General features: G+C 34.4%; 1 protein-coding gene across 2 annotated transcripts in view; it reads right to left on the bottom strand.

The window, feature by feature from the left end:
• Positions 1 to 216: 216 nt before the first annotated feature.
• The window catches only part of LOC308634319 (ankyrin repeat domain-containing protein 26-like), a 29,828-nt gene continuing 7,438 nt past the window's right edge, over positions 217 to 22,606 (bottom strand). The window contains exons 2-9 of one of the 2 annotated variants that reach the window (XM_081268128.1): positions 17,630 to 17,674; positions 13,498 to 13,531; positions 13,043 to 13,181; positions 9,514 to 9,736; positions 7,481 to 7,658; positions 4,349 to 6,860; positions 2,727 to 2,873; positions 217 to 558 (exon numbers count right to left, since the gene is read on the bottom strand). In XM_081268128.1, coding sequence (XP_081124254.1) covers positions 6,795 to 6,860; positions 7,481 to 7,658; positions 9,514 to 9,736; positions 13,043 to 13,181; positions 13,498 to 13,531; positions 17,630 to 17,674 — 685 coding nt within the window. In that variant the 3' untranslated portion in view covers positions 217 to 558; positions 2,727 to 2,873; positions 4,349 to 6,794. The remainder of the gene's footprint in view (positions 559 to 2,726; positions 2,874 to 4,348; positions 6,861 to 7,480; positions 7,659 to 9,513; positions 9,737 to 13,042; positions 13,182 to 13,497; positions 13,532 to 17,629; positions 17,675 to 22,606) is intronic. The other variant, XM_081268129.1, reaches the window with a different exon arrangement.

The raw sequence follows: 22,606 nt of genomic DNA, 5'->3' as shown, positions 1-22,606 counted from the left end.
GTTGGAACTCAGGGCCTCGCACAGGCTATACAAGCTATCTACCACTAAACTACCATCTCAGCCATGAATCCCCTCATGTTAGTACTCATATTCTAGAAATTCAAAAAATAGTAGAATCAATTCAAAATTGAAAAAAAAATCATTTAACAATTCAAGAGAATATTATAAATTGACTTCACATTTTTTTAAATTTCCTCTAGGAATATAAAGGACACACTTAAAATGAAAATATCCAAAATAAAATTTTCAGTAAAATGAATTAAAGCAAATTACAGATAAAGGCACCTCTAAAACTAGAGATGTTTGGTTTTGGTTTTGCTGTAACTGCTGTCTTGTTATTTGTTCAGTCTCCCATTTATGCTGCTCTCCTTGACCATGTTCTATTATGTTGTTTTGCATATTTCTTTTGAGGTTTGCTACATCTTCTTCCAACTTTTTTTGATTGTTCTCTGCTTTTTCACATATATTTTGCAAGATTTTCAAAGAAAATCCAAATTTTGTATCCAGCTGTAAATATTTTGAAGATGTATCTTCTAGGTTTGCAATGATATTATCTGCCTGTATGAATAAAACAAAAGAGTTTCATAATAAAAGAAGTACATTTAGAATGTCTGAGCACAAAGCCCATTCACAAATTTTGCCTAAATTTAATTGCAATAAAATATAAACTATAGTAGCATTCTGATGAGTAGATTAAGGTAATATGGTATGCTATATTAGAAAAGGTGAATCCATACTTTTCAGTTGGTCTATAAATTCCTATTCTGGCTATTTAATGAAGGATGGGCAAATCTAGATTCTTTTTCACAGTGAAAATTATGAATATTCAATGAAGCAATTCTCTATTGGATTGAGTGTATTCAATTTTATATTTAATTGCTTAAATAAAGTTAGAATAAAATTATCAATAGGTCAGTATCTCAAAGAAAAAATATCAGTATAATATAAAATGCCCAATTTTACCAAAACAACTGTTAAGCAAAATTATTTTCTATTTATTCAAGAATAGGTGCCATGAATATCAGATGTTATTCTCATCTTAGGTGAATTTATACTTTGACAGATAATATAGCATGCCAAAAAAAAAAAAGAAAAAAGAAAAAGTATACCGAGGAATTAAGGACTATTAGTTCTAAAAAGAATAAGGTCAGTGAGAGTCAGAAAAGATGGAGAAATATTCATGAAGAAAGGAAAAATTAGTTTTATAAGAGGTGGGAATAAATGGGGTCAAATGAATGAAAACAGAAAAGACAAGAGAAGTAAGGTAGAGAGATGGTAAAATCAGCATTAGTGCAATGGACAAAGTCCAATGGCAGGGGAATAAAGATATGTCCACACAATAACTTATAAATGTATAAGTACATTAGTACTGAGATCCAAAGAATTGAGGCATCCCAGAGCCCATCAACTGATGAGTGGATAAGTGGTATGACCTATAAAAGAACCATTACTGGGCAACAGAAAGGAATGATGCTTAAAACAACACAGATGACCCATGAAAACAGTATCCTAGTGAAAGAATCTGGTCAGAAAGGACTAAACATTGTATAAATCTACTTGTGTGAAATGTCAATGACAGACAAATTATAGAGATAAAAAAGTAGGTTGGTAGTTTCCTAAGATTTAGGAAGATGGAGGGACTAGGGCAGTGACAGCTAAGGGATGCTGGGTTTCTTTTCAAGGTCATAAAAATGTTCTAAAATTGATGTGGTGATGGTTATACAACACAGCTAATACACTAAGAGACACTTGAGTTTTACATGTTAAATTAGTGAAATGCATATCTGTTCAATACATCCAAATAAGGTTGCCTTTTCAAAGATCCACTGGGAAAACCTAGAAAAATTATTCTCTCTCTGCTTTGGATAGAAGTACCAGACATGATCTAAATATTTGTATGCTTTTATAAGACATTTAAATGGAAAAGCCTAGCTTGTCCAATGATTTAAAAATGAACCTGAATTTTGAGGAAAATATGATACTTTCTGCACAAGTTATCTGGAAATCCATTTAACAATTACACATAGATTCTGTATCCAATCACAAAAAAAGTATGAAATAATTCAATTACCTGGAACATTCCATGGAATGGTATTCTTTGATTTAATCTGCCTTGATGGCAATAGAGGTAGCACTAAAAAAATTCTGATTAACAACAACAACAAAGTTTCTCAACTTGGTAGCACTAAAAAATTCTGATTAACAGAAAAAAAAGTTTCTCAACATGTATGAGGATTGATGTACAATTCTCAGCTTTTCTGAAGATAGCTGGGCAATTTACCACCCTATGGATTGAACCCAGGAGTGCTTAACCACTGAGCGATATCCCCAGTTTTATTTTATATTTTATTTTATTTTACTTTACTTTAAACTTTATTTTGAGACAAGGACTTGCTAAATTGCTTAGGGCCTCACTAAGTTGCTTGACTGGCCTTGAACTTGTGACCCTTCTGCCTCAGTTTCCCAAGTAGCTGGGATTACAAGCATGCACCTTCATGTGTGGCCCTAAGGGTCGCTATTTTAAGATTTATGATTTCATAAGAAAAAATCATAAGAATCCAATTCAGAATTTATGAACAAGTCTCTGTGAAGATAATTAAATCATAATAAAAACAATTATAATAAAAATCCAAAGAAAGTTGTCCACAGAAATTAGTATTCTAAAATATTTTAAATTATTTTAGCAGGTACAGATTGACTATTGACAAGTACAATTTAATGCATACTTTACATGTGATTTGATCTAGTTTCTTCTCCAAATCCTGTACCTCATCTAAATTAAGGTGACAACTTGAATGTTCTAGTGATGCCTCTGACATAGGTTGTTCTTTCATGTTATTGGCCAGTTCTTGTTGAAGTTGTATCGCAACTACCTAAAGAGATATGTCTGTTAAAGATTTTGTAAATCAGTTCACTTTATGTTAATAATACTTAAAACTGAAATTGATTCTGAGAAATATCATCAATTTATCATGTATATAAAATTTTCTGCTTCTTTCTGAATTCCAGTAAGGACACAGAAGGTGCTTTCTTTCTGCATAATCACTATCATATTCATTGGACAATAGATTCAGCCCTCTATCCAATTCTCATTTGATGAAATTGCAATGTTTTAGAACCTTCTGAATTCCCAAACAGAAATGGTCATACAGGTCTGACTAGTAGTAGTGAATTCTACAGAGAAGTCAAAATTATTCTGTTTTAACAGAAGCTCCACTTAAAAACAGAGTTCTAAACATATTCAATCCTCTGCTCAAATGCTTCCAATAGATTCCTATTTCATAAAAAAGTGAGGCCCTAGGCAACCTGGCCTCCACCTCCTCCCTCTCTTCAACTCCTACAATTCTCTTCCCTCCTCACCCATTCTCACTGTACAAAAATCCAGCACCTACATTTGTTGAAAATGAGGATTCAATGTCAAATTAATGAACCAGACAGCTACAATTGTCTTTGTACTGGAACAGTTTATATCCTTTACATGATAGTAATTGAGTCTTGAAATGAAAAGTATTAGCAATTATCTGTGAAGATATGCAATAAATTCCAGATACAACAGGAAAATTAAATCAACATTGGTGTTGCTGTAATTTATTGCATTTGTTCTAAATTATTATTTAATTACAAGTAGATGCTTTTATAGTGTTGAGGAGGACATGATTTTCAGAAGTTAGGCAAATTTACATGAATAAAATAAAATTACCAATAAGAAATATATAAAATACTTGTGAACAAAATCTATTAAAAATATGGCATTGGCATTTCAGTTCAGCTGAGAAATATGGAATGAATTATCAAAGTAACTCTCTTAAATGAAACTAGGTATGAGCATTTCCATTGATGTTTCATTATGGTCTTAAGGTATTGCAACTTGAAGACATTAAAATTATTATTCAGGGCTACAGTGGTAAAACATATGCATAGCTTGCAAAAGGCCTTGGATTCAGTCCCCAACACCAAAATCAGATATTGTTTCAGCAATATTAAGACTACATTATTAATACCATATATTTACTAACAATCTGTAACCTCTTGAAACTTCAGTCTTTAAGACAAAATGCCTAGTGAAGACACAAGGCCTTTACTCAAAATAAAGCATCTGTCAGGTCCAAGGTTTATTTTTTTTTTTAATTTTAAAATCAGTAATGCTAAACGTTCTTTTTTATTTTCGTTGGCACATAATTTTACATATTCATCAGAGACGGTGCATTACTTCAAAAGATGTACACAATGTGTAACCATCAGCAGACTTATTCAGACATGAATCATTTCATTGGGTTGGAAATCAGGTTTGCTATAATTAAATCACTGAATTCTCTTTCAAAGACAAACCATATATCTTAATACTTACTTCTCTTTTTGATTTTTCCTTTTTATAATGATAGAGTTTTTCTTTTAAATGATGATTTTCCTTCCTTAACTTAATTATTTTTTTAAGCTTGAGATTGGATTTTTCGGCCTGATCCTGAATTATTTTTATACTATTACATTGCTCTTGGATATAGACAATTATGTCTTCTTTATCATCAACTTTGTTGTGAAGGTGACATAATTGCTGTCTTAGAAATGTGATTTCATTTTCCATTTGAGAAAATTTCTCATCTATACATTCCTGCTCGTCAATGTATCTATAGTTTTGACTTTGTTCTTTTTGGTACATGTGTTTCATTTTATTCACTTGGCACTGGGTTTGTTTTAGGTCTCTATGTACCTGTTTTAAAACCATAGTCATTTTTCTAATATCATGTATCATATGAAAACAGAGCTCTGCTCCTTGGCTACTGATTTTTTTTCCAGGCTTGGAAACCTTTGGGGAAAGAATCTCACTACTAATATTTAATTTGGAAATACAGAAATTCTCCTTGTTCTTTAAACCAAGGCACTCATCTCTTGGTCCCTGGGAAAAAAGTTCTAGTTCATTTTGTGACATCTGATTTTCGTCACAAGGTTGTGGAGCAACAGCACATCTTAAAGGGTATGATTTGACTTTTGTTTCTTGTCTTTTTGTGCTTTGTTTTTTATTTTCCAGTTTTAACTTTTGCTTTGAAATCTCAGTTTTCAGAATACTAATCTTTGTCTTATATTTGAATGTTGTTTTTGTAAATGTTTCCTCATTCAATTTGATTGTCCTTTGAAGATCATCATTCTTTTTTCTTAAAATTTCAATGACCTGAAGATATTTCTTTTCATTTTCCTGATTCTCACATTTTATTTTGTCTGTTTCCAGACACATCATAGCAATTTTATCCTGCAATATGTGGTATTTATGCAACAGCTCTTTCTCTGTTTCATTCCTAGTGGAAACCTCAAAGTAAAAACAAGGAGACATTTAGCTAGCATTTAATAAAATAACATGTCACAATTTTCTCTGAAACTAAAGAATAACCTGTACATTTACACAATAAAGGGGTTGCAGTAAATGGATATCCAACTGGAGAAAAATCAGATGTAAACTTCAAAGCTTGTAGAAGCAAAAAATTTCAAAATGTTTATTGAAGATAATGAATCTACGAGTATAAAAATATCATAATTTTAAGACATTTCAGAGTTGAAAAAGCCTTTCTCTGAATTACAACAGATTCAATTCATAAAGTGATTAGTATGTTTTACCATGTTGAAAAAACTTTGCTCTCTGATACCTCACGTATACATCCAACCCATAATAAGGGTCTTAGCTCAACACATATTTGCACAGATGAAATTCCCCAAACTTCTTTTAGTTCCCTTTTCCTGAAAATATTCTACACATATTCTATTTTTGTAATCATAAGAATTGCAGCTATTGATAAATGATAAATCTAGGGACAGTACTTAAGCAGTTTTATATATACCAATGAACTTTTTATCAAAATGTGAAAAACAGAATGATATAAATATAAGCAAGCTGCTTCAGGTGCTTTTTCATCATACCAGTTATTTCTCTACTGTAAAAATAAAGACACAAAAGAAGGCTTGTGTTTCATAATACTAATTGTAAATAAGGTCATATTTGTTAGGCTCTTAGAAAATCCTGTTTTCTGCTCAGTAAGATTTATTTCTTTTTTATAAAGGCTGAAACGTGAATAAATGTGAAATAGGGGAAATAAACTGACCTCATTTATTGTAATGACATACTTACCAATAAATCATCACTAAGTAAAATATTATGGCATATCATTGTTTACAAAAATTTTTTATACTTAAATAGGATATTTCTTGGAGCAAACTGTTTCTTATCTCATATGTGAGTAAATGATATCCAAACTAGGGGCTCTGCTGGTTATACTTTTCCTGCTTAATGATGGGAGTAATAAGCAGACCTCTACATTAGCATACCAAGAGGGTGATATCCCTGCTCCAAACTAGAACAACTACTGTTAGTGACAAGGGTTTTGAGATCATGAAAAATCATCAATTCCTATGGTAAATATCAAAAGCCTTTTCTCTAGTTGTGGCCAAAGTGAAAATCACTACTGGACTGCTGCCGGCAAATGGACTTGAATTAAGAACGTAAATTAGGCCAATGGGACCAAAACACCCAAAATGTGTACATCAAGGATATACATATTTGGCTTTAAAATTCTCTGTTTTTCCATTATAATGCCAGTTACCATTTAATATATGTTCACATACACACACAACATGTACACACAAACATTTGAAAACAGAAAATCAAGAAACATCTTTTCTTTTTGCCATGTCTATCTCCTTTTGTTTGCAAAGATGATTTGATAGAATCCCATCTTATAAATTCTGGCATTATATTCTTAAGTTGCCTCTGGATGTCCTTTTGTTCAGCTAATACCTAAAGATTCATTTCAGTAAAGTATTGGTCTTGTATTAGCAATGGGAAGAAAGTCTAAAAGCATAATCAAGAGCAGTACCTGCAAAAAAAAAAAAGAGAGAGAAATCTAGTAGTCTATTAAAACATATGGACTTTGATCCCACATGAATTATTCAAAATTTTAACTGCAGAAATGAAAGGTAAATTTGTCAAGTAGCAAAAACTTTTCTTAAATACAGAAACAGAATTATAAAAAACAATTTTTAAACTCATTTAACAAGTCCCATAATACTTTCAAAGCTCTTTATCTTATTATCTTAACGTAAAAATACATAAATTAATATTTATGCTATTGATTAAACTCAACTCACCTTTACTCCATTCAGAAAATGGGAGCATGCCAAGATAAGCAATAAATAAATTTAGCCATAAGTGTCTTAATTTCATTTTAGGGAGAGATGACATTTTGTATTAAACCCAAATAATAGAGTCACATAGTGTTACACAGTTACTGCTGGGTAAGACAACAGACTACACATTTCAATAATAGTCCCAGAAGTTTGTGGGAGATGTATGAAGTTTGTGTAAGTAAATGCTAATGATGATTGTCAACAACACATTCTCAGGTCATGTCCCCAACATTAAGTGAAACATGACCATATATATTAAGTTAAACAGATATAAATACAGTAAGAAATCTGAAGCTATACTGAAGACTACCTGATTCAAATTATTTCTTGCAGTCTTTAATTCTGGTTTTAATGTCCTAAAAGATATTTGAAGTTCTTTGTTTAATTCAATTTTTTTGTCATATTCGTCTTTCTTTTCTCTTAACTGGTTGTTCATTTTTTCAAGTTTATTGGCATTTCTTCTCTTCTCTTTTTCTTTTAAGGCATACCTGGAGTTAAATATGGTTATCTTAAAATTTATTTTGTCAGAAAACAAATAGTTTGTTTTGTGATTTGGCTCTTCATAAGTTGATTTATTATCCTAATAAAAATTCTATGTTCTAAGATACTTTCCCTTTCTAGTTCTCATATTTTTAATTTCTCAATCTTTAAATATACACACACATATCTCATATATATATATATATATATATATTTATATATATATATATTTATTTATATAATATATATGTATTTAAAAGTAACAATGAAAACTTCTGTCAATTGGGAAGTTTCTATTACTAGTAACTCTAGTAGATATCATGGAAAAGACATTTTGAAATGGATTAGTAAATTGATACATTCAAAATGATTTGGGTTGAGGATGTGGGACATGTAGGAGGCTCTATTTTCCATCCCCCGAATTGCCAAAACAAAAAACAAAGATCATTTTCACAGGTTCATAATTCTTCCTTAGTTATATAATATAAAGTTAAATAAGTTATAGTTTATAAGCAAGTCTATAAATTTACTAGAATTAGCTTTTATATTCATGAAATATAACAGCAATCACTGCTATTGATTGCCAGTGTAACATACTACCTTCATAGTTGTTCACACACCATACATCTGCATATTAGTATAACCCAAGACCAGGCTATGTAGTTGAGTACTTGTTATTATATCTTTTATGTTTCTCTTAGGGTAACACTTTCTATTTAGCTTGTTTATCATTATGTATTTTATCAACAACTCAAAATCCAATTTGGAACAAGGCAGGACCTAATATTTAGTCCAATAGTAAATATATATTCTTTCAACATAGAAATTTGATGAAATTTTATTTATGTATGAGGGAGAATTTGAATAAAATATTTTTCATTTCACTCTTTGTTTAATCAATGTTCAGGTTAAAACTGTAGCTGGGGGTGTAATTCAGTAGCAGCATACCTACCTAGCTGCACCAAACTTGAATTTAATCCCCAACACCAGAAAAAAAGAAAACTGCAGAAATATTTAAAAACATATTTTGGGGTACAAAAAAATGTCTATTTTATCCTCTTTGGTGGAACTGTAAATTAAACTTTTTTGAGAGCAATTTAGAAATTTTGATCAAATACCTTTTCATGAAGTTATTCTTCTTTAACCAAATAATTCTATATTAAAGAATTTTTTCAAACTTAACAGATATAGAAAATATTTTCCATGAAATTATGTCATTTTCAGTAAATAGATGGAAACAGACAATTATTTTAAACAAAATAAGTCAAATTTGTAAGATCAAGGGCTACATGTTTTCTCTATTATGGGAAAATAGAAAAGAAAAAGGAAAAGAAAGGGGTGGGATGGTCTCATGGAAATCAAAGGGAGATCACTAGTGTAGAGGAAAGTGATTAGAGCGAGAAAGAAGGGGAGGGAAATGAGAAAAAGTAGGGCATGATATAGACCAAATTATATTGCTATATTGCAGTCATGTGTGAATATGGAACAACAAATCCTACCATTATGTACAACTATGATACCTTAATAAAAACATGGTTCCATGAACCATCAATTTTAATACAAAAATTAAAATATAAATGAAAAATAATCCAAAATTCTTTTTGTTAAATAGTGGGATTCCTCTGATAGTGGCATTTCTATATAACCATTGAAATTATGATTGAAAATAATATGCATTTAATTATTAGAAGTAAACAGGGTTAGCAATATTTACCTTATTTGCAAGAATTTCAGACACTGCAAAGTAAGTAGCTTTCTCGTTGCAAAATGCCAGCAGGTAAGTCAGCAATTACAAAAATTCCCTATGTACCTTTAGTGTAAAGAAAAGAGTTCAAAGATTTCTTTCAGTCTAGGGTATCATACCTCAAGTTGCAGAGTTCTTGTTTGCATTTCATTTCTTTCTGCTCTAACTTAGGTTTCACCTTTTTCATTTCTGATAACTCCTCTTTTATTACACAAAGGTTATTTTCCAGTTTTGCAACTTCTTTCTTATGTAATAAACACTGTGAACAGTTGGTTTTTTTGAGTTTTATTATTTCTTGATATGAATGACCTGCATTTTGGATTTTCATTAGGTTATGAGAATCTGCATCATGGAGAAAAAAATAGAAACAAAATATTTGAATATTTCATATATGAAGGAGTATATATTTTTGTATATACTCTTGTACGGTGAACAAATGTATCATATGGAACACATTATACTAAGATCTACAGATAAAACAGATGAGAATCTTGCCCTTATTTAGCCAGTGGAGAAGAATGACAAATAACATGACTGTTATAAATTCAGATAATGATGCAATGAAATAATAAATTATGTGATCACATAAGAGAATCTGATCCATAGGAGGATTTCCCTGGATATAATATGACTACACTGAGAAATAAGGAATGAACTGGAAGCATCTGGGCACAAGATGAAGAAGGCTTTATCCCCAACATACAGCAAGTGCTGAGATGCTAATGCAATCTGCTTCAAGTCAAGTGGTAAAAACAGGTACAGCTTTAGGTTCCTACCTGAAACAAATAAAACCAAAACACACAAAAAACAAAATAACAATAGTTTCAAGACTGTTGTCCTTCAGGCAATGAGGATAATAATTCCTGACATAAAGTAAATGAAGTAAGCCTTGCAATTTTGTTAACTCCTTGCTTTGAGAAATTTTCCAGTAGATGACTCAAGGAGAAGGAACCCAACTAATCTACCTAACTCCCTAAACTGAGCTAATGAAACTGAATCCGGTAAAATCAAGACAGAGAGAGAGATCACAGGACAGAGCAATGGAGATAAGAGAACAGTAGAGAGAATGAACCATGGAGACTTTAAAGGGCTCCTTTGAATATTTAGCAGAATAATTAACAATACATGTGTGCAAGGAAAGGATCTGAGATCTAGGGATAAAACATTTCAAAAGATTAAAGGAAGCTGTCTGGTGCTCACATAGTGCCAAAAAAGAGTTTCTCTTCCCTTCAGTCAGTCTGAAAAAAACTCATAATTCACAGGACAATGGATAAAGTCATCAGAAATTTCTTACCTAGTAGTGGAGAATTCAATCTAGACAGATCACCTAACAAAGCATAAAAACAAGATATAAAGGATCAAGCTGTTTTTAAGTAGCTTATTTGAATGTCAAAATAAAATTTACAAGCAGAAGAGGTCTAAATATACTTTTAAAAACAAATTGCATTTTTAGGAGGCAAACAGAAAGAAACCAAAGAGCATGGTGGCCGACAACTACAGTTGACTTGTGCATAATACAGGTTTGCACTGTGTAGGTTGTCACATAGAAGAGCAATCAACTATTGAAAACCAAGACAGAAATATAGCAAACAAAAAGGCAGAAAATAACATCTATCCATAACAACACAGGATGTAATTGTTCTCAACTCCCCAATTAAAAGACACACATTGGTAGAATGAATTCAAAAACAAGATCCAACTAGATGTTGTTTGCAAGAAACTCATCCCATAGGCAAAGATGCCCTCAGACAGAATGTAAAATCCTGGAAAATTTTTCCATTTATATGGATTCCAAAAACAAGCAGGAGAAGCTATTCTCATCTGACAAAGTAAATTTTAAGCAAAATTAATCAGAAGAGGCAAGGAATGCCACTACTACTAGTAAAGGCAACAATCCAACAAGAAATTAAAACAATAGTCACTAGGTATGCCCCAAATGTCGGTGAACTGAATTATATTAAAATAATGTTTCTTGACATTAAAATCCCAGATAGATCCCAAAATAACAACACTGGGGAATTTCAACACAGCCTTGTAATCAATACATTGGTCATGCAAGGATAAAAAATAGATGTTTTATCTAAGTAATGCTATAAATCAAGTGGACCTAATAGCTGAATTCACTTTCTTACTAGCAATTTGTGGAAACTTTTTCAAAATAAGCCATATTCTATAATGTAAGTCATAGTAAATACAAAAAAAAACAGATAATTCTATCAGATATCTGATATTCTATCAGATCATAATGGAATGAAACTAGAAATAAACTGCAGGAAAAATAACAGAAATCACATTAACAGAACAAAATTGAACAATATTCTTTTAAATAAGGAATGGATCATAGAAGAAATGAGAGAATAAAGCCAGAAATATTTGAAAACAAAAACATAAATACAACATATCAAAATTTCTGAGACACTATAAAGTCAATTTTAAGAAGAAAATTTATAGCATTGAGTACCTTCATTTAAAAAAAATAGATTCCAAATAAATAATGTTCTGTCTTTCAAGGTCTTAGAAAAGGAAGAACAAACTAATTCCAAAATCAGTAGGATACAGAAAATAATTAAGATTAGAGGTGAAATTAATAAAAACTGAGAATAAAAAGACATATGATCAATGAGACAAAGAGTCAGCTTTTTTAAAAGATAAATAAGGTCAATAAAGCCTTAGCAAAACTAACAAAGACAAGAAACAAATCAACAAAATTACAGATGAAAGATATCATAATAAATATTTCTATAATCCAGAGGATCATTTGGAACTATTTTAAAAGTTTGTACTCCAATAAGTTGGAAGATCTAGAAACCTTGAAAAATTTCTAGACACACATGAGCTGCCCAAATTGCACCAGGAAGATACAAGTAATGAAACTGAAACAGCAATTAATAGCCTTCCATAAAACAAAACTCCAGGACCAGATGGAATCTTATCCAAGTTTTAACAAATCTTTAGAGAAGAACAAACACCAACCTTGTCAATTTATTCCATGAAACTTAAAGGGAACACTCCCAAATACATGCTATAGAGCAAATATAATCCTGATAACAAAATCAAACAAAGACACATCAAGAAAAGAAAATACAGACAATCATATATTTTTAAAATATAATTTCTGATAATGCTTATCTCTTCCTTAAAACCCAAGTATCTCTTCTCTTTGCTATAATATTAAAGACCTCAAGACCTCTAGCTTTATCCTGTATCTCTCCAACCACTGTCTTATATGTTTCTTCTTAGAATACAGATTTTTATTTTTGAAAGATTTAATGAGGTATTATTGACATAAGGTTGCATAAAAGAGCATAGTTTCAGGAGGTGAAATAGCAGGGAAAATAGGTCTAAGTTTACTACAAAATTCAGGTAGAGACAATGGTAACCTGACCTGATGATCCTCAAGGCACAAGAGAGGAACAGAGCCAAGAAAAGGAGTGGGAGTGACATTCACAAAGAAAAGAACAGTGGGAATAATCCAGGTGTTTACTTGAGAGTATATCACAGTTCTCATTGTATTTTAATGCAAAGCACAATTCTGAAATGAACATCATTGTAACACATCAGTGTTCTATGGTACTGTGCTAAGCATCCTATGTGCATCTATTTCTATAATATACATCAGAAGGCCTCATCTTTATGCAAAGGTCCTACCTTCATATGGCTTGTTTAGTTGTTCAATTACCACCAAAATATTCTCATAATCAGGGTAAGCCACCTCAGAAGCCTGTGCGGCTATTACAGCTGATTGTGATTCACCAAGATCCTCCATAGCGTTTATTTGTTTTCTGACCTATCAAACAATAATCCAATATCAAAATGTACCGTATATACTAAATACATAGAGGTAGTAATTACTCATCTTTGATATAAGCAAAAGCACAGGTAGGTTTTCAAAGAACTGATTTCTGTCAAAAGGAAACCTTTGTCAATGGTTATTCTTTCTTAGTCATTTTCAAAGTAAACCTTATATATAACAAGAAATTCTCAATTCTTTCACCTTATCTTTTACAATATATTTTTAATTCATATTTTTTGTACTGTATCATTTTGCCTTTCATAATATACTTTATCAATAAAATATTATTTTGTATTATTTCTAACAATACCTTGCCCTTTTCATTAGATGTTTTCTCTGAGGGCCTAAAAAAGAAAACAAAGAAAGTTCTTTCATAAAAATAAAATGCATTAAGACTATTATCTTTTATATATAAATCACCTATATTTTTAATTTATTTCTTATACACATAAATTTTATAATAATTTCCCACAAGGAAGCTTCAGGTGTAAACTGAAAGAATAGCATTAAGGAATCAAGAATGTTACTACTAATAGAATCAAAACAAAGAATAAAATTTAAATACACCAAAAACATGGCTTTTTTCTTCTTTAACTCCTTAGTTCCACATTCTTCTTTAGTCATTGTTCACTTTTCCATTGCCTTTCCCTGGAGAAATTCTCCAACGAGTTTCCTACAATTTTCCATTGAAGTCAGGCTTTCATGAAGACTAGGTACTTACTCCTTGTCCAAGTCACTTGGCTTCATCTTTGTCAACCTGTCAGCAGCAGGAGTTTTCCCTTCCTCTGACCTGAACTACATCATTCTGTCTTATTTTCACAAAAAGTATAGACTGCCAATTCCGGCAGAGAGCGTGATGTAAGATACTCAGTGAGATCTGCTTCCCCGGGCCCTTTGGGGCTGGGCCAGCGAGTAGGGTGGGGTCCCTTTTGACTGGCCGCAGTCCACCAGAAGCACTGAGGACTGGCACCTTTGAGCAGTGCAGGGCTGGCGAGGGGAGGGGAGGCAAGCGAGACTGGCCGCCTCCTCAATGCCACAGAGGCCGGTAGGGGCTTCAAGGGCCCAAGAAGGCGAGTGGAGGCTCCAAAGCTTGGCCACTACACAGTGGAGCCTGGCAGACTAGGACTCTCCATGACCGCGTGGTGCGGCTCCAGGAGATCGCACGTTGACCTGACAAGGCAGACAAAGCCTTAACCGTCCTGGAAGACAAAGCAAAGAGGAGGACGGGTGGAACCGGTGGAACGGTTAGACCTGGGCGGTTGGTGTTCCTTGTACCAGAGGGAAACGGTCGGGAAGCATCTACATTATAACCCCTACCCTATCTGACCAATCGGAAACCCCACCACCCTTTGGGAAGGTTTACCTGCACTTCGTAGGAGGCCTGTGTATATAATGTGAAAATGCTGCTTTCAACTCTCCCCCCCAACCATTTAAAACTTTTGCTCCATCTAAACATTATTGATGTGAAGAGGTTGCCCATGTATGACAGAGAAAATAACGTCTTGTTAAATAATGTCTTTTAAAAAAAAATCAGAAATGTCTTCTGGAAGTGACTTTGAAATAGATTTGTTAGATCACCTCTAGGAGTGACACTTGTCCATGCTTAATCAGTAGGTTAGAGGACATGGAGAAGACTTTTGACAGAAGGAGGAGGTCCTATGCCAGACTGGTTATATATAAAAGACATTTTTCATCTTGTAACCATTGTTTTTGTGTGTGTGTCCGTTTTATTCTTCATTACTGTATACATAGTTGAAAATGCTAAATACTTTCTTTTGAAATATCTAGACTTTTTAGATATTCTAAAGTGACTGATATATGCTAAAAGTAGAAGTGGTGAAATATAACACATTTTTGTAAATTTCTTTGTGAAAATTTTTATGAAATGTCTCGGAGATATAATAGCCAAATCCCCTATTGAGTAGTATACATTGTGTGCTGGTTCTCTGGAGCACCATGCCAGTATGCTTAAATGAGGCAAGAGAAACCATTATCCCTCATATTTATGGGTTTTGTTTTACTTTGCTGTATACATAGTGTATATAAAGGACAAATGTGTCCTAATCTACATATAGTCTTTCTAGATGTTAATGAGTATATATAACTAGTATATGACAAAAGGAGAATTAGTAAACAAATTCTGTATGTTTTGTGTTTCAATTCTAGGAAGTACTGTTTTCTGAAAATTTGAGCATTAAAGCCCACAGGGTCAGCAAAGGACCAGAATGCTCACATTTTGAAAACATTTCCAAATTAGAACTATTGTTACATGTGTGCACTTTATTCAAGCTTGTCATGTACATTAGTGGACAAAAAAAAAGCTTGCCTTCATAAATGACTTTTGGATTTTAATTTGTTCAACCATCTCTAAGTATTACTTATATGCCTATTCTTGTCCACTGGACTGAAAGTAGAGAGAAGTGAGTAGGAAAAGGTTTGAGGAAAAAATGGTCATATTATTATACTTTAGTTTATAATCACTGCTACATGTGCAATTTTATTTACCAGTACTGTCTAAAGAGAGGACAGGTTCTTTGTGGCATATCTAGTCCTTCTATATATTTAGAAGTGCTTGATGTATTTGAAAGTAGAAGTAGTAGAGTAAAACTTTTTGTAAATAGTTCTTCTGATGGGAAATATTGTGCTTGGAATTGTTAAACTACCTGTGAACAGAATACTGTCTATACTTGTTCACTGGGTTGAGGAGGTGGAAGGGAAGAAATTGCAAAAGGTGTTTTGTTTAGAGTGTGCTAGAAAATTTCATTGCCCTGTATTATGCATTTAGTTTAACTTTGCTGTACTGTATATATTCTGTATATACTGAATAAAGGAGGCCTGATTTTATAATATCCAGTCTCTAGATATTAAAGAGGTCGCCAATATAAAAAAAAGTATTGACTGCTAATACCCCTTCAAAGGGAAATGAAGGATGGATTTTTTTTCTTCCTTATTCCTGATTTATTTCACCTAAGCTGCAACCATCCTTCATTTGCAGAAGACTACCAGCAAATGAGTCAGCCAACCCTAAAGATGGTGTAATTGCATACTCTTTGGAGATCCATTTTTCAACTTTGTCTTTCTTTTCTTTCTTCATGGGCAAGGCAGGACCACTAGTTTAAAAAAATCCACAAAAAAAGCCAACGATTTCCAATAATTCTACTGACAGAATAAAAGGCAACTTTGGTAAAACTCCAATTTTTCCCATCTTAATTCATTTACTAATTTAAAAAATCTATGAAGTGGAAGCTAAATATAAGAAAATGTACATCTTCTGTTTTGTTTTGAAAAATAGATGTATAATTATGATACAATGTGATATATAAGAGTTAGTACACAAAACGTTAGATCTGAGCCCAAGAAAGACTTTATGGTACGGGTAAAATATAAGAGATCCTACCAGGCAAGAAAACCATTCTATGTAGAGAATAACACAAAGATTGAGTATATGGCATCTAGGCGCTTTCTAGAAAATTCAAAGGAGAGTGTAAAATATGTAGCAGCAAGTAATAATAGATGATTGCTTACAAAGCTTGGATGCTGTACTGAGCGACTAGAGCTCCTTACCCACAAGCAATGGTGCTTAGGAAAATAACAATTCATGTATGCTACATTTGCTTGGTTTTGTTTTTAAATATAATATTAAGCAATTTAGATAGTTTTTAAACACACAATCATACAAGATGAAAGAAAACATCATCATAGTGATAAAAACCTCTCTTGAAATACTCAAATGCTATTATACAGACTTCAGAATAGTAACATTCTGACTACTTATGAATTTGTTTCAAAATGAATTTGTAAATTTTCAGGCTTTATCCTGGTATGTAATTCTCATATAAAAAAGCTGAATTTAACTACAGACCATTGTAATTATATTTATATGAGAAAACATAGAGAATAATCACAAGACATCACCATTACCCATCTACACAAATTTATAAAGAAAATGAAATTTACCCTTTGAGATTATTTTGTTAGAAGTTGAGCCTGAGCCCATAAAAATAAATCAAAATTAATATTTACCAAAAAATTAATGTGCATAACTCTTCTTCTTTGGACTAAGCATTCTAACCATCTAAACTTTTTTTAAACAGATATTTTTGAGCAATTATTAAGTAATACCTCTTGTGTCAAAGTTAAAATGTAAGTCTATATTCTGGGATATTAAATCGTTTTTATTTTTGAAGTTGATGGAAAGCATCTTTTAAACAGTAAACATCCTTGAGAAATCACAGTAATAAGTAGCATCAAACACTATGAAAACTATTAAATCAATAAATGTCCATTGGCCTCAAATACCAACCAGTCTGTGTGAGTTGGCTGTTTCCTAAAAGGCAGCCAAACAGAGATAGACTCATTTCAATGAGCATGCTCTAAAATGCCAAGCAATCAAAAACTGTATGACTTGAATAAACATGCTGCTACGGGATAAACTTACTTACCTTCTGACAGTTGGATGATCCCTAAACTTCACTGTTTGCAAAACCCTACAAAAAATAATCAGATTACTGTGTTATAAGGGACTGAACTTACCAAAGAAAGTAATAAATTTAAATTTTTATTTCAGTTACTGAAGATTCTTAATCCTCTTGATAATTACTTTTTTTTTTTTTTTAGTGAGATTGAATTTATTAGGTTTTTTTCCCCTTTTATGGAAAGTGTGTTTTGGTGTCAAGTCAAAGTCTAACGCTTTGCCCAATTTTAGGCCCCAACAATTTTCTATATCTTCTTCCTAAAATTTTCACAGTTTTATAACTTAAGTCCATGAGCCAGTTGGAGCTAATTTTGTAAAGGTATGAGGCCTACGCTGAGGTTTACTCTTTTGTCTTTTGATGTCTAGTTGCCCCCACACCATTACTTTTGCACCTTCACTAAAAGTTGCCTTGGAACATTTGCCCAGGTCCCTCTCCGTGGTCTCCGTTGATATTGTATCTATCCCTTTGCCAGCATCACACAGTCTGGATTATTACAGCTGTACAGTAAGCTTTCATATTGGATAGAGTGACTCCTCCCACTTTGTTCTAATTTTTCAAGGTTCTCTTAGGTATTCTAGAACTTGTGTCCTTCTACATAAATTTTAGAATAAGCTTGTCTGTATCTATCAAAAAACCTTCTTGGGCGAATCAACCTTTAAAAATAAATAAATAAATAACTTTAAAAAAAAAAAAACCTTCTTGGGAGTTTGAAAGGAATTGAATTAAACCAAATGATAACTGGCGTATTTATGGTAGGTCTTCCAACACTCCAATTCATGGTATTAAGATGACTCTCCACTGATTAGACCTTGCATTTCATGCCCATTTTGTACTTTTAAGTATGCAGACCTTATACGTGGAGTTCCTTAAATTTACATCTAATTATTAATTTTCTTTGCAGAGATTGCAAATAGTATTTTTGTATCAGCCTCCACAAGTTCAGTTAGTATACAGAAATGTAAATTATTTTCATGCCTTTGATCTAGTAGTATCCTATGACCTTGCTGAACTCACTAGTTCTGGGTGTTTTTTGTTGTTGTTGTTTGTTTGTTTGTTTGTTTGCTTGTTTGTTTTTAAGATTTCTTGGGATTTTCTATGTAGATGACAATGTCATTTTCATGGTTTTCTTTCTTTCTTTCCAGTCTGTATGCCTTTTATTTCCTTTTCTTGTGTTATTGCAGTGTAGAGCTTTCAGCACTAGGTTGAATAAGATTCGTGCCAGCAGACATCCTTGCCTTGCTCTGGAAAGCAGTCTGTCTTTCGGCGTGAAACACGACATAAGCTGTACATTCTTACCACACATTTTCGTCTTACAAAATCAGTTCTATCTCCCCCACCCCTCCTTTAAAAACATTGTTTTAAAGGGGAAGTTTAAGGTTAAGGATTGGCCCAACTGAGGTAACAAAACAAGAAAGGGCAAAGAGGTGTCAGTACTTCCTGCTTCGGGCTAGGCTTGCAAGAATGACAGGACAAGTTCCTTTCGAGAGGTTAGGGTTATTTGCGGTCCTAATCAGGTGCAAACGGGCCGACATCCTCAGCAGGGCCCTTGCGTTCTGCAGCGGGCTAAGGCCCCGTCCACGGAGCAGACAGACGCCGGCTGTTAGGCAGAAGCTCAGGCCCCTCCCCGGCCTGTGCTGCTCCTCCAGGCGGCCGGCGGCTGCCAGCCCCGCCGGCTGCCAGCCCCGCCACCTGCCAACCTGAGCTGGCGATAGGAGAGGCTCAGATACCCAGACCCAGAAGTGGCCAGGGCCAGATTTAGATTGTGTGAACTTCTGGCAGCAGCTCCCCCAGACAGAAGAGAATGGGTGTGAAGGGAGGAAGCAAATTAAGAGTTCCTGGTCCAGGGGAAAAAAAAAAAAAAAAAAAAAACCCTACCGCAGCAAAGTGCATCTACAATCTGTGTAACCAGGGAACAGTTTCCTTTTAAGGGGCCGGGAACAGGCAGTTACATCCAGAATTTCAAAGACGAAAAGGAAAGCCAGAAACGGCGCCACGGCAAGCGGCCCCATCCCTTCCCGCGGTCCTGCCGCCAAGCCCGCGGGTCCCGCCGTCGCCCCGCCCCGGGCCGGCCGGTCCACACCTGCGCAGGTCTCACCAGCCCCGCGCGGGTCTCGGGGACCCGGGCGGGGGCGCGAGGGGCGGCGCGGGGCGGCGCGGGGCAGGGGGGGGCGGCGCGGGGCGGGGGGGAGCGGCGCGGCCCCTCCCGCGGAGTGCGCAGGGCGCGCCCGCTCGGCGCAGCGCGGCGCGGCTCCCCTTCCCACGCGTCCTCCCGCGGGCCGTACCAACGGCGGGGGGGGAGCGGCGCCGCGCGGGGCCCGGCGCCCGCCGCCGCCCCGGAGCGGCGGGTCCTGGGCGGCCGGGCGGCCCGCGCCGCGGGGGTCGCAGCCCGGCTCCGCGGGAGCGGCCGCCGGCGCCCTGGGGCGGCCCTTTTGTCCTCCGCGCGGCCGGGCGCGAGCAAGGGGTCGTGCAGCCCGGCGCCTGCACGTCCCCGGGCGCGGGGCCCGGGCGTGGGGCGTGGGCCGGCCCGGGACCCGCCGGCGCCCTCCTCTTGATAATTACTTTTTAAGCTTCATGAAATTTACTACCTTCATTTTAATTTTATTAATAAGATATAAATAAAGTTTTCAGTGATTTAATCCATTTTAATATAGCTAAAAGATCATAATTATTAGTAAATATTAATATAATGAGTAATAACGATATTGGACTTTTGTGACTCAATGGAACAACATTAATGTAGAGAGTATAGCTTATAAAAATAAAAGAGCACAAAGAATCAAAACATGCATATTTTATTACTAGGTAAGGTTGTCAAAATAGACATATCTATCTTTTCCTAAGTGAGAATTAGTCTAATTTTTCAGACACCACACCAAGAGCAAACTCCACTCACAAATGTAATAAATATAGTTTCACAGTTACTCTATGCAAGGCAGTCACTTATAGGCACTGAGGACATAGGAGTAAAAAGACAAAAATCTCAGTTATGAGAGTGAAGTAGGCTCACAACAACAATAAACACGTTAGACAGCCAAAATGTAAAGTGTGGCAGGGAATGAAGACAAAAGCAGGAAAATAAAAATGTAAACGCATCGTATGGAAGAAGTGGGTACACATGTGAGTTAGGATGGCCAAGAGAGTGGCATATCTTGCTAAGAGAGTTGCTTTAAAGAAAAAAAAAAAAAATGAAAGAAGGAGAAAGCTAGGAAGTGGATAGAAATGCTTCAAGTACAGAGGTATGCCTGCCCAGTATAAAGAAGAGTGAGAAGATCAGTAGGACTAGAAGAGTGAAAATACAAACTAGAGTCAGACTTGTGACAGGAGACAGATCGTCTATTATCTGGTACATATTAGGAAGAGTTTTTACATGGACTCAGGGAAATGGGAGGTCACTAGAGCAGTGTGAGCATATATAACATATCTATAATAAAATCGGAGTTGGTCTAATTGGTCCATTATGATAAGAATGGTTGGAAAGAGGATTTAAAAAGAGACTAGGAGACCATCTTCCTACTATTTACACTTATCTAAACAGGAGATGCTGGTAGGTTGGAAGTGGAAGATGTGGCTAACTTAGACGACAGACTCGACAATATTTACAAACAGAAAAGATGTGAGGCATAAAAGATGAGTCAAGAAAGACACCATGTTATTTTGTCACTTAAGTAGAAATGAGGGGTAGGTATGAGGAAATGTTTTAGATCAATTTTGGACCTGCTGAGTGGACACTCAACAGCTAAGAAGGCAATTTATTATAAAGTTTTATAATTAAATAGTTAAGATTGTGCTGGAGGATTACAATTTGGAAATAACTGGCATATAAAAAGTATAAGTAAAAGGTAAGAGGGTATGAAGAGAAGCAAATAAAACAGACTTAAGATTGAAGGACTCAGGGGGGGGGGGGCACTAGGGTTGTGGCTCAGTGATAGAGCACTTGCCTAGCACACGCAAAGCCCTGAGTTCGATTCTCAGTACCACATAAAATTAAGTAAATAAAATAAAGATATTAAAAAAAAAAAGATTGAAGGACTCAGGTGGGAGGAAACAAGAGGGTTGAGTGACATCCTGAAAACCAGGTGAAGAAAGTGTGCTACAGGATGTTTCCATGGGGTCCAATACTACCCATAGGTTAAGTAACATGATATGGAAGAAATTGTTTCTAGGTTTATTCAGGTGAAAATTGGAGGTAAAATTGGAAAAAGCAATTTTGGAGGAAAGGCTGGAATTCAAACATGGAGGGCTGAGGATGTAGTACAATGGTGCAGAACTTGCCTAGTATGCTTAGGGTCCTGGGGTTTGTTACTGGAATTACAGTGAATAAATTTAAAAAAAAGAAGAAGAAGAAAGAAAATAAAAAAAAAATGGGGAGGGGATTTATGTCAGTGAGTACAGATCCTTTTGCCTCATATCTAAGTAGCATATTTGGTGATGATCTAAAGTTTCTCTAATTTACTGCATTTTTCAATCCTTATATAATGATTAGGTAGTATATTTGTGACACTTTCATGTTTTTTTCAATTAAATATGTGCCACCCAAAGAAACTGGATGAAGTTATTGAATCATTAATTCATGAAACTATAAACTAGACTGAAAGAACCCTTAAAATTTCTTAGATATACAAATTGATTATCATTTGCTCGTATTGACATTACCACAGAAAGACAAAATATTTCAAGGATGGCAATTTTTACTTCAAGCAAATCTTCTACTTCTAGGATACTATTTATTTATTTATTTATTTATTTTTAAATACACAACAGTGGAATGCATTACTATCCTTATTACACATATACAGCACAATTTTTCATATCTCCGTATATAAAATATGTTCACACTAATTTATGCCACTACACATGTACTTTTTTGCATTACAATTCTTACTATACATATATACCACAATTTTTCATATCTCTGTGTATAAGGTATGTTGGCACCAAATTCAA

This window comes from Spermophilus citellus, assembly GCF_964194105.1.
Source record: "Spermophilus citellus genome assembly, chromosome: 15".
In the NCBI taxonomy this organism is placed as follows: Eukaryota; Metazoa; Chordata; class Mammalia; order Rodentia; family Sciuridae; genus Spermophilus; species Spermophilus citellus.
This window is presented reverse-complemented; position numbering and strand designations above follow the sequence as displayed.